Source organism: Cupressus sempervirens, chromosome 1 (assembly GCF_028749045.1).
Source record: "Cupressus sempervirens isolate cs-2001-9-10 chromosome 1, ASM2874904v1, whole genome shotgun sequence".
Classification (NCBI taxonomy): domain Eukaryota; kingdom Viridiplantae; phylum Streptophyta; class Pinopsida; order Cupressales; family Cupressaceae; genus Cupressus; species Cupressus sempervirens.
In genome coordinates this window covers 590,492,359-590,505,997 of record NC_143118.1, presented here as the reverse complement: position 1 = coordinate 590,505,997, position 13,639 = coordinate 590,492,359, and the positions used below count along the sequence as shown (strand labels likewise).

Below are 13,639 nucleotides of genomic sequence, written 5' to 3'. Positions count from 1 at the left end.
ATATATATATATATATATATATTTACGAGCACGTGTCAGTACTAGCCTTTTTTACCCATCAAAATTAAAAGAACAATAACAAACCTGTAAAAGGTGAAGAATAGCATTTAATAAGCATGTCTCATTTTCTGTTGCGATATCCAGTGCATCCTGCCTAATCAGCCATGACATTCCACATTGTAGATATTCGCGTATCCTATATCTCAGAAGAATCTGGTTCCTGACATTGTCAATAACATAGTAAAAGTTAAATTTAAAAACCTTATAAGAAAAATCTTTAAAAGGAAACTAAATCTACAGTCTAGGCACATGCAAACCATTTAATGCAGTAGTTTAAGAACAATCTCCTCAAAACAACCTAAGATACCTCCAACATGGAGGAAAACTCAGATTTTAAGTTCATAAAAATGTTACATGTTATCTCATAAAGATAACCAAAATGATTATACTTTTATTAAAAAGAAAAGTATGAAGTTGAACTTGATTCATTCATCTCTTTTGCACATAGTTGAACAGATCTAAAGAAAAATTAGTCGAACTACAAGATTGTTTAAGCCAAACCAGACATGATTCCTTGACAAATTAATCTAAATAAAATAGTTGTAATTTCACTAAGCACAAATTCTTGTGAACTGTCAAGATCTTTGTAAAGGCTTTATCAACCAAGGGGTAGCAGCATCAATTACTAATAAATTCAACCAAAAATATCCTCTAGCAGCATGAAATATTTGTGTTGCAATCCAGTTCTCTAAATTAAAAACACTAACAGTAACTTCAGCAAGATATTACCACAAATATTTACAATGAAAGCAACCTTTAAACATGGATGTGATCTAAGCTGCTGGCTCATGTATGGGGTCAGTTTCAGATTTACCAGTAACGTTGCTACTTTTCCCAGTCTTGGTACAGATGCATTAATCCATAATAAATATAAAATATTTAATAAATTTTATAATATTATGTTTATATCAAGGTTGCAGTAAAAGTGACCCCTTAGTACATGTACTGGGGTTCCTGGTATAAATGCAGGATTGTAGTTACGGTATGGCCCAGATGCAGCTTGGAAACTGTGATCTGCCTGTAGCCAGATTTAGGGCAATTTTAGAGTTACACTGAATACATTTTTAGCATGACCTATTTAACATTACAAAGTACATGCACTCCAAGCTTTATGGAATGCACATCAATATCTCTACATTGAATTTACACCTTTCGTGTTTAAAAATTCTTCACTCCTCTGTGACCGATATAGTTCAACAAATAATTGTGTAGTTTGTCAAGATCTTTCGAGGAATTTCTTAGTTGTAGCAATGGCAAAGATGGTCTTGAAAAAACAACATTACTTGAGGTAGATGAGGTCATCACTGATGGGAATCATTCCATGATGGGATACCATGATGTATTCTCAGTAGCTTGATATCATGCGAGAAGTGTTGTCATCTTATCCCTCATTGGCCCTTGCTTCCATCATCTAAGTGCCTATTCAAAACCCTTATGAGTCTATGACTTCCATGTCTCTGCATTCACCCTGATGAAGCCTCAAAAATTTTGAGGCTTCCATTTGTTGTATGATGCATGACAGGGCTATTATGATGCAAATATTATCAGTAATGTCAAAAAGATTTCATGTTTCACCATCATCAATATCAAAGGTGGACATATTTAGAGATGCTGCAATTTTAATGATTCAATTTATTGATGAAACACAAAGTCAAGGTTTTGAGATGAAGTACCTAAATATTTGAGGAGGTCTAGGAATTGATTATACAGACTTCTTAGACAAAAGACACAGGATATCAGACCTATGAGCTGAAGTCACAGAAAAAGAGATTGCTTTAGTTCCTCAAAAGAATGGGCAGACCTTGCATATGAACATGACTTGAAGACACGAATAACAAAGGATGTATGACAGTGATAAAGAAAAAGAAAAAAATAACAAGGCAGTGATAATATGATGTGATTTCTTTTGGTTATGACTCAGAAAAAGACGAGACAGAATAAAGACAAATATTGGTCTTTCAATCAACATTCAAATACAATCGTCTACGATTCAATTAGCAAATCGATTCAAACAAATACAAACTCTTTGACATGTCTATGTTGGTGCTTCCTCACTACAAACTTGATTGCATCCGGTTGAGAAACAGAGGAGTTATTTTCTATCATACGCTGAACCAAGGAAGAGAGATGAAACAGTAAAGTTGAAGGAGCCAACACACAGTGTGTGTCGAATGGCAAGAGAGAGAAATTAAAAGCAGTGACACGTCAATGAGAAAACATTCAATGTTCAAATTTTACAACAAATAGCGGCAACATACGTCTCCAGCAGTGGAAGGCAATATCAAATAGAGAAGATGTATGCTTGGGCATTGAATGAAATGACAAAAACCACTGAGATGCTGTTGAAATCTAGAAGACCAGTCAGCAGTGTTAGGATCCAATCCAGCATTATATCCCTCATGGTTCAAGGATAATGTTGGAAGATTCAACTAAGGATTGTTATGAATTCCAAATTATAATCATGAGGACTTTAGCGGCTGAACATCTATTAACAAAGGACATGATTTGAAGTTTGAAAAGGTGTGATTGCTAAAAGTTTATTTAACTAAGAATATATTATTTAGAAGAAGACTCGTATCATTTCATAAATGAAGGGACGTCTTACTTCTATTTCCAAGGTATAAATATACAAAGACATGGAACAAACAAGACATTCGACAAAAAGCATTTGAAGAGGAAATATTTTATTTTTACTTGTAAGGAGAAATAAAGAGTGAAAAGATGATTTTTTAATGTAAATTTATTTAGTATATTTTAATGATAAATACAAGCCTTTTGCTTTTTGATTATTCAAAAGGCATGGAGATTTCAATTGCAGTTGATTTGTCATTTATAATCACCTTTAAATTCTGTAAACAATTTAAATGTCAATAAGTTGACACGGTCATTTAGCATCTTAAATGTGATCATCATACATATAGTGAAATATCGAATTGTTTATGTATCTCTATCTAGTTTGTCTCCCTACCATAGGAGTTAAAGTTCAATATGGACTAATTTAAGATTGCATATCTATTTGATTTGCTGCATCTTGATTATTAAATTGTTGACAGTATAAGTGCATAGAACTTTATAAAGTTGTAGGTGAAAATCTTCATTGTAGTTGACTCTGTTGCCTGAATAAGAAAAGGCACTGATCTTTTGAATCATTGAAGTATTATTATTAAGGTGATTCTTGTTCGTTAGCGAAAATCGATTGTGGAATCCTATTGGAGAATTGGCAAGCTCTTGGATTTCCAATCTGCAGTTTTGGGAACTAACACACCCTATTGCTTATCCAATATGAGCTATCTGAGATAGATCCTCTAGGTGTAAAAAGATGAAAGCAAATCATAAAAATTTAAGTCTAGGTTGTTTTTTGTGTTGTCCTTGGTGATCAAGTTTTGTCGGACTTTAAGACTTTCAAGGTTTCCAATACCTTCCCTACCAATCTCAACAACCTACTTAAGTCCTTGGTCTAGGTGTTCCTTTCCAAAGTTTTGGATCAAAATATCCCTATTGAATTTGGCATCTTTGGCATTCCTTTCATAGTCCACTTTCCCTATGTAATCCCCCTTAACCTTGCAGATCCAAAAAATAATATTTATTAAATGTTTTTACCACTTTTGCATTTAATAAATTTAAAACTAACATATATATGTTTGTGGTAAATTTGGAGGTTAATGTTAAACAAATAAACATATATATATACACATGTATCTGTATGTGTATGTGTATATGTATGTATTTATATATATATATATGCATATATATATACAATGCATATATATATAATGTATGTGTATATATATGTATGTATTTTATATATATGTGTATGTATGTATATGTACAAATATGTATGTATATATATATATATATATATATATATATATATATATATATATATATAATGAAAAGAGGAGCATATAACAAGTAGCTACATGGCTTGGAAGGCAAGAAAGCTCATATGTTACCCAAGGCGAGGCAATATAGAAAGATCGACTTGACACATTGGAATTTCATTGATAGGAAAATTGGTCAAGGAAAGCATCGTATTGGTTGAGCTATTGTAGGGGAATAGAGCTTTATCAATGTGGTTTATCTTCAGTAGAGATATGCCATGCTCATGATAGGTTGAAGCACGAGGAGAAGTTGTGTAGAGAAAAGAAAGATAGTGCTCCCTTGTTATTTGGTGTGACCTCTATGTAGACAGAGCTTCCCAAATTCAATTTCTTTGGCACTTGAGGAGCGGTCAAGAAATCAAGGTGATTTTTAGTGGACAGGTAATCCTCATAGGATAAAGATAGTTACAAGGTCAGTCACAGGCTTGGACATACAAAGAATCAAGCAAGGAAACAACTAGGCTGAATGTTACTATGCTCGGGCTATTGGGTGTGTTGTCCTGCATTTTGTCACCACAAAATGCGGGTAACAATATGAAACTTTGTCAAACTAGTTTCGCCTTTCTCTAAATTGAATTTGTTATTCAATTGGTTAATATTCATCGATCAATCAAATCCAATTCACATAACAAATTCTTTTATTGAAGGCTTTCGTCAAGTCTTTTTCGTTTTTTTGTTTGTCGAGCCTATGCTTGGTCTTTGAGGCCTTCAACATCCTTTCTTCCATTTTTGAGAGTGAGTTTGTTGGCTTTTGGTTTTGCTCGAGTCATTGCTTTCAGTTTTCCCTTCGATTCGGTATATCTTAGGGCTTAATCGAAGTTGGCAATCAAAAGATATGAACATTGTGCTCAACAAGTGGACTCTCCAAGTGCAACTACACGAATTAAAAATATCATGTTATATTTTTACGTTGACATTCATTTTTTGAAAATATAACATAAATTCACTTTATGTTATGTTTTTAAGTTACTTTATCATTTTGATTTTTCACTTAAAGTAACTATAGTGCACTTTATGTTATATTTTTAAGTTGAGTTACTTTTAATTTTTTACTTAAGTGACTATATTAACTATATAGTTTGATTTAATTTTTTATTTTTAAATCAAATGCTCTAGCAAATATTACTTCTAAAATGATATTTGCACATTATATTTTTAATATGATAGTGTAAATGTTATTTATGGCCCATTTATGTAATATTTTATCAAAACTTGAATTGTCATGTGCTTATTTAAGTCAGCTAAGTTGTGCATCTCATTCTTTAGACCCATTTGCATGTTTTTTAAATATGCAAATGCATCTAGAGAGTGAGATTTTGAACTAAGAATGCAAATGCCTTTATTTAAAATATGCAATGGCCTCCCAAGAAAGAGATATGCATATTGCATGTTTTCAAAATATGCATATGCACTCCAAGAGTGCATTTAACATGGGCAAGCACGTAATGCATGTTTTTAAAATATGCACATGCATCTTGAGAACCCATTTTTCTCAAGATGCATAGTTTTAAAATATGTAAATACACTCCAAGAGTGTGTTTGGGCTTGGAGAAGCCTAATGCATGTTTTAAAACATGTAATAGCACTCCAAGAGTGCGTTTGGACTTTTAAAGCATGTAATGCCCTATTGAGAACCCGTTTTTGACTCTTAGGGCAAACACGTTCATGTCTTTGGCCTCTAAGAACACATTTTTGTTGGTTTTGCTTGGATTCTTTCATGGAATGACTTGAAATCTTTTCCTCAAGTGGCATTTTTGCATCCTTGTGCATTTCCATGCATTTGGAGTCTCAAATCATGTGAAAAATGTTTCTTCTCAACCTTTTTTGGAGCCACGTTTTGAAAAAGAACGCTCAGATTTGGGCCATTAGAATCCACGTTTTTGCCAAAAGAAGGGTTGTTTTGGAGTTTTGATCATTATATATGACATTGAGGGTCATGTTTTTGCATTCTAAGATGAAAATAGCTCCATGTAATGCCCTCATAAAACCACATTTTTGGCAAAAACAGGTTTCTTTTCATGCATTTTGCCAAAAACGACTTGTGCTTTGGTGTTTGTTGACCATGTTTTTGGGCATATACATGGAAAATGCCTTATTTCTTCCTCATTAATCATTCATCATTAAAAGGTTGAAGAAGTTGTTTGAAGATTTTCAACATTGGAGTTTCTTTCTCCTTCATTTTTGGCACAAAATCATCAAGTAGGACATTTTCCTTCTTGCTAATTAATTCATGCTTATCTTGCTGATTTTATACATGTTTTAGCTTGATGCTTCACTCTTGTTGATATAGATGCCATGGAAAGTGCATTTTCCCTTTATAAATGATGAAAAGTCTCATTTCTATGTTTTTGGTTTTTTTCCCAAATTCCAAATTCGAGTTTACATATTGAAGTAGCTTGCTTGTTGACATGTTTGAGTCTTTTGCCAAAAGTATGGTTTTCTTTTGTGTTTGTTTTTGTCTTTTGTTTGTTTGCATTTCGGTTTTTCTTCATTTTGGAGAAGTTGCAAGTTCTCTCCCAAGAACCTGAGCATGTTTCATTTCACTCCACCTTCCATCATCTCGTGCAAGTGCATCATTTCATTCCACACCCATCATTACATATCATAATGCTTCGCATCTCACTCTTCACATGCAATTAGATATATTTCCATCCATCATCTGCACGTACATGTAATCTCATTCTGCATTCCCACTTTCACACATCTCACTCTTCGCACCCAATCCCATGTCATGATTACATGAAAATTCCTTTACATATAATTGCATCTTGAGAACCTGTTTTTGACTGAAAGTTACTTTTAAAGAAGTCAAAAAATTCCATGTGCACACATGCCCATGTACTTGGACTTCACCATTCCTCAAAGATATCTATAAGAGCTCACTTTGCCTCATTTTCTCATCATCGCAAGGCACATTGCATCCATTCCTTTCATATACAATTACACTTCTACATGCAATTACATGTAATCTCATTCTTCATCTATGATTACATATAATCTGGTCCCATTTTAGCCCTTCACATGTACTTTCTATATCACATCCAATTCATTGCATATGTTCCATGAGTATCTAATCAATACTCCGAATATATTGTTCCTTAGAGATCCATTTTGCCAATATTCTCATGGAGTCAGAATCCATATCTTCCAATGATGGATTCAATCCCATTGAAACTTTCATGTTGCAGCAAGTCATTTGATGTATGGCCACCCTCAGATCTGCCTTTTGCAATTTTCTGATACATTTACTAATTCATTTTTATGGGAGGAGTTTGATTTGGGTTTCTGATTTTTCTTTATTTATTTTTTAATCCCTCTTTGTTTCGTTTTCTTTACTGATGACAGATGCAATGCTAAAAATAGCAAAATGCTGAAAAGTGCCTGAAAAAAAAAAACCTTGACACCAAAGAATGGAAATGATTTGAATTTTTATTTGACTGTAAGCTTGCAAACATACCCATACCAGGCAAGTATAGGTCTGGAAACAAATAGCAGCAACTGATTTGTAACAAGTTATGAGCAACTCTGATTTCTTCCCATGCAGTCTTCTGTAAATGGGTTCCAGTCTGATTTTTTTACCTGATTTCCACTGTGATGAGTGTACATCCAGCCAAGAGGGTTTGGAAATCACTGCTGTAACTGTATGGCTAGAGATGAAATAGTTTTTTCTTGCAATTTACTGATTCGGACCCTCTGCAGACTATAATCTCTTATACCATCCAATCTCAAAAGTTATTTTAAACTGATCTGCTGTTTTTCTTGCTCAATGCCAAGCTGGAAAGGATTTGGATGTTGCCTGGGTAGTGTACGGCCAAGCATGGATGCTTATGGATTGTTTCATGTGCTGTCTAGACCTCCAGATCTGCTATTTCCTCGACTGATATCTCCATTTATCAATCAGATCTGACAAAACCTCCAAAACACTGATGCCTCTGTAATTTCAAGACTGATCTGTGGTAATTCCTGTCACCAAAGGAGCTGGGATTTTGTCCAACTCTCAATTCCTTGAAGAAATTTTGTTCTTGGAAGATCAACCATTGTAGAACCCTTATCAGAGCTTCTCCGCCAAAATGCGCAAGTAGAATCTGAAATCTGCATATCTCAAATGCTCCACAAACTTATCTTTTATTCAGTTTTCCCTTCCCTCCAAAAAGGTTAAAACTTTCTAGTGCAATTTATATTCAATTTCATGAACTTAATTAAAATTGACAATTTCCTTGAATAATCAGTCTACATGAGGGTTATTTTCTCATAAACTATAAAAACCACCTTTTTAAGTTGCAACTTATAATTTATTTGCTAGCAAATTGTGCCAAGGGGATTATCTTATTATTTCTACTAAGTCACCCCTTACGACTTATTAATAGTAAAATAATCAAGAAAATAATTTGATATAATCAAATTTATTTATAAATTAACCGTCTAGACTCCAAATTGGATTCTGACTGCTGACACCTGTTAAGTACTAGAATTTGCACCCGATACTGAACTGAATGAGTTCAGTAATCCTAGTATAACATGGGAATCACTTCTACGTGGCACATGCAATGAAGTGAGACCTCCGGTCTCTAGGCCGGTTCCTATCAGATGCTTCACTCAAAGCTTGAAAACTTATGAGGGAAAGGGATAGAAAGATATAGAAAAGAAAAATTAAACCTATGGTGATGCACCTAAAGTTCGAATTTGTGATATTCAGAGAACTTTTACACTTGAAAACCATAAAACAATTCCAAACTCACAAAACTTGCCTAACACATGCATGTACATAAATATTTTGTAGAAAGGTTGAAATGGCTATTTGCTCGGTAAAGGTAAAGAGACTTTTCACAAAGGAGAACACATTACATCTGCTCACACAACCTGCAACCTGTGCCATATATTTATCACAGAATAGGTACAAAAGTGAGACAAAACTGAAAGGAAAATGAAGCTTTCATGAATAGTTTTATTAAATCACATGAACACCACTCTGCGAATAACAAGAAGATGATAAAAATTATGCCAAAATAGTCTATAAGGTAGCTTCTGAATATCATAAACTGAGTTACAAAATCATGCAAAAATATGCCCAAAAGATAGAGAAAAATCACTACGAGCCAAAGTTGCATAAGAGAGAACTGTCTAAAATGAGTTGCAAAACTCATTAAGTACAAACTCGAACTCCACCTCTATGGTCGAATGCTAGAAAAAGGGCTCTAAAAATGGGGTCTAGGAGCCATGAAAGGAGGATATTTGTTTTGAAAAAGTCCTTCCAACCCATAGGGAACTCAGCACTTGGCTTAAAATACACTAAAAATGCCTTGAAAGCTCATAGAAACCCTTCAATAATCATGATAAACTCCTAATTCGAGTTTACTGCCAAACATTCTCTAAAAGACTATAAAACCTCCTTATGTCTCCAAGTCAACTCAAACTCTATGAATAGGTCATCAAACTCAAAATCAGCAATAAGGATCTCCCACTACTCTCCTTTCTGAACAACTTTGACCCCCTAATAAATGTCATTACCCCTTGTCACCAAGACTTAATCCAAGATACCTCCATTTAGCATAAAACTCGCCACCTCTTCTATTGACTCCATATTTCATCTAAGACTTTAACACTATAAGGTGATTTATAACAATATCACTCAAATAATATTAAATTACATTTTTGGAATAATTGCAATATTTACTTATAATAAAATGAAGAACCCTCCCAATTAATAATGAATATAGTTTCGGTTGATAATCACATGATTCATTATTTAAATCAAAAAGCCCTCTCACTCTCGGCATTATGAAGAGGTATCAATAAGATTTGGAGTCCGCTCCTTTTAATCACCTAAACCTCATCAGTTTTCTTTATTCGATTCTTTCGAAGTGAAAATAAGAAAGAAGAAAAGGTTCACGGCAAGGGTCTTTTTTGTTTGAGAAATCCTAATCTGGCCGCCATTTTAATCCTGGAAGATGACTTTTTCCTTGTGCACTTCAAGAGGTCGCTACTGCTAGTTTTGATTTTTTGCCACAATTTCAACTCATTCTCCATGCGATTTTTTCAAAATGCTGAAGCTTTGAAGGTTTCTGGAAAACGTCTAAAGGTATACTGCAAGCCGCCTTTGATTTTCATTTGACATTGCCATGATTGATTATTTCGTAGGCTCTTTCTCTCATTGTGAATTGACATGGGTTTTGCTCTTCTTTCTTCTTTTGGGCCTCTCTGCATAACTATCATGAGCCATGTATTGTTTATTTTTATTGCAGAAATTTCCGATTCAAACCCTTGCTGTAATCTTTTGATGTCTGAGCATCTATCATTTTAATGGTTCGAGCACCGTTTCATTTTGTTGATGGCTATTGCAGGTTTTTGGCTTTATTTGCTCAGTAGACAGGCCACTAACACTTGGTATGCTCACAAAGGCATCTTTCAAATTATCTAATTCAATTAGCTCCATTACTTCATTGGCAAAAATATTTTAGTCTTTGCATCTATTTCAGGTGCTAAATGCGAAGATACTGAATAGATGAGCAATTCATAGACAGTAACTTGAGGAGAATGTACGTCATTCCACATAAAATACCTTGATATTCTGGCAAATGTTCCTTGCACCTTTCGGAATCCTGATATATATATATATATATATATATATATATATATATATATAGCCTTAAGTCTTTCTTTCAGCTAAAACATCCATTAATGTTGTCTTCCCAACTCCAATAATACCCATTAAAGCTATTTGAACACCTGGTCTAAAAGCACCAGTGATGTTTCTCAGCAGCTGAAGTTCGTCTTCTGTAATACCTTGCTCTTTCATTTCTACGGGCATATCAACAAAATACTAGACATTTTGAAAAGACATTACCAATGGTCTGAAAGGTAAAATCATTCCTTGTCTAGTTGCATTGAACCTTCTAGAAAAGTTGTCCTATCCATTTCCTGTACTTGCCATCTGCACTTCAGCAATACTGTTAGCTTCTCTTTCTGTCCTAGATGTTGTGGAGTGTAATTAAGGTTGTAATTCAATTGCTGCATCCTCTTGAATTCCTTGGATTTGAGTTTGCTTCTTCTGAGAAGAAGACATCTTACTAGGCCACCGTGGAGCAAGAAATTGATTCACTGTAATTGCTATCTCTGCATAACATATGGCTTCTTTTTGCAATTACTAGAGTTCTCCTGCAAATTTGGAAGGGAGAAATTAAAGGGCATGTAAATTTATTTCCTTCTAACAAAACCCTTGCTATTTTAACAAAACATTCTTTCTCCTGTTGCTGTAAGCATTTTGTGTAGCCATTATTTACTATCTACCTACAATTGCACACTTGATATATGCCCATTATTTACTTTCATGGTCTTCATTCTGTTGTTTGAATTTGAAAATACTGAGTTTTTTCCATGTTAAGCATGATATACATATTTTGGTCTATGTCATGAATCTAGATATAGCTCCCTGTAGATAACATAATCAACTCCAGATTTATGAGATATATTTCTTTTCCTTTTACATGGATGCATTTATAGAGAGTTTCTTGACACTGCTTTGAAGTACTCTTGATGCACAATCTGCAGACCCTTACTGTGTTCACTATCTTACTTCTTGATATGACTTACAATTATCTCTTGTTTACCATGATCTCCGCTTTTCACTTTGTTCTGTAACTTGCTCCCTGTTTTGATCTTCCTGTAGCTTGTACTTTCAATTATGTTACTTTGCAATTTCTCACTGTTGCTGCCCTTCTGTTTCTTTCATGACAGTTTTGATCAGCTTCTTTGATCTTATCTCTTATAGGCACGTCAGGCTCAATAACCCTCGTGGGAGCCTACGTTATACCTGCGTACCTATGAGATATGAGATTTTGCATAGGAAGCAAACATGTTAGCAATAAAACATTTTGGATATGATTGTTTGCCTTGACCTCTATTGGTAGATGTACTTGCTTTATGGAAGTGTACAACATAAGAGTAGCATAGATGTTTTATGTATGAGATGAGATGCTCCGTCATTGCTTAGATCCATTGGATCTAACACTTTTTCTTCTATAAATGCAGGATTTGGAGGTCCAAAGGAGATGTGGTTCGGGGCAGCAAACAAGCGAAAATGGATCAATGCGAAACAACTAGTCATTATAGGCAATGACTACTGCCCTATGAACCTCTTTACTCTATGTTTCTTTCTTTTACGCTATGCATTTTCATAGAGTAAGAATGTGTATCAGCAGACTTTAGAGGCTACTCTCACAGTCAATTGTGTGAGAGACACTTACTTTCAGCATTACAATTCATTTCATCATTTGCAAATATCAATTGTCTCTATTTTATGATGAAAAATATAAGGACATTCTTGTGTGAAATGAATGGCATTCATGCACTTTTTTTGTCTTCATACTTAAATTTTACACGTGTGCAAAAATTTTAGTAACAACACCAATCCACAGATGATGTTAGAACAAGTGTTACAAGCCTCAGACTAGGCTAGGAAATTGTGTCAAGGGGATTAGTTTATTATTTTTCCTAAGTCACCCCTTATGGCTTATTAATAATAAAATATTAAAGAAAATACTTCTATATAATCGAATTTATTTATAAATTCACCATTTGAACTCCAAATTGGATTCTAACTACTGACAACAATCTACAGATGATACCAAAACTAGTGTTACAAGCCTCAGACTTGGCATTTAGGCTTCACAAATCAAAAGAACCAAGAAATTCAAAGATTTTTACGGATTTAAAGTTTTTTTCATGCACCATTTAGTCAGTCAACATCAAGCACAAAATAATTGAGATAAAGAGAAGCTACTTTGCACACATGCACAACTTTGCATAGATCACATAAGTATAAATGCAAATTTCTAAAGGAAATTAGTTAAAGCTAAACTAAATAACATAATAGAAATATAGTGTCATTGTCAAATGTCTACAATATTCATAAAATATGAAATTGTAATGTCCCATTTTTCTGGGACATTAAAACTGATGGACCAACCCAATATATGATCTTTGAGGACTTAATACAGGATTATTAAGTCAATTTAATTAAAGGAGAGAGAATAAGAGGTGAGTTGGCACGAGGGACGAGGACAGGGACAGGAATACAGAAGCTGAAGAGTCACAAGTTGGGTCTTTAAAAGGACGAGAAGCTCATTTCTCTATGCTTGGTTAATGATTCAGATTTCAGTTTCTCTCTTGAGAGAGTTATTTGGAAAGCTTCAGCTTTCATCCAGTGTGAGGACGTAAACCCTCATGCTGGTAGACAATGGACGCAAACCCATAGTCCGTGGAGACGTCACATCAAGTGTCTCACATGTGTTTACAGGTTCTTTTCTTAGTATTCCAATCTGATTGTAAAATTGTGTTTTAGATTGGATTTTTGAATGCTAATTATTGTATTGCTGATGTATAATGCAATAGCGTAATCTACGGTATTTTATGAGAATCTACTGGTTTATATTTTTGGTTTATTTTGCATCTTCATCTTTTTATGTTCTGAAAATTAATTCTAAGGAAAGTATTGGGAAAATATCCTTCGGAATATTACAATGGTAGCAGAGCTAATATTCCTGCCAGCCTGTGAGGTTACTAAAAATTGTTCATCAGAAATTTTTATGAGATTTCATCATAATAGTGTTTATTAGTATCAGAGTTGAAAAAGAATATTTTATACCTGGCCAAATATTTCCAGATGGAGTTGAAGTATAGTTGCAGAAAATATATCTAAG

General features: G+C 34.0%; 1 protein-coding gene across 1 annotated transcript in view; it reads right to left on the bottom strand.

The window, feature by feature from the left end:
- The window catches only part of LOC149578801 (uncharacterized), a 120,553-nt gene that overhangs the window by 35,436 nt on the left and 71,478 nt on the right, over positions 1-13,639 (bottom strand). The window contains exon 4 of the mRNA XM_089831680.1: positions 85-220. Coding sequence (XP_089687806.1) covers positions 85-220 — 136 coding nt within the window. The remainder of the gene's footprint in view (positions 1-84; positions 221-13,639) is intronic.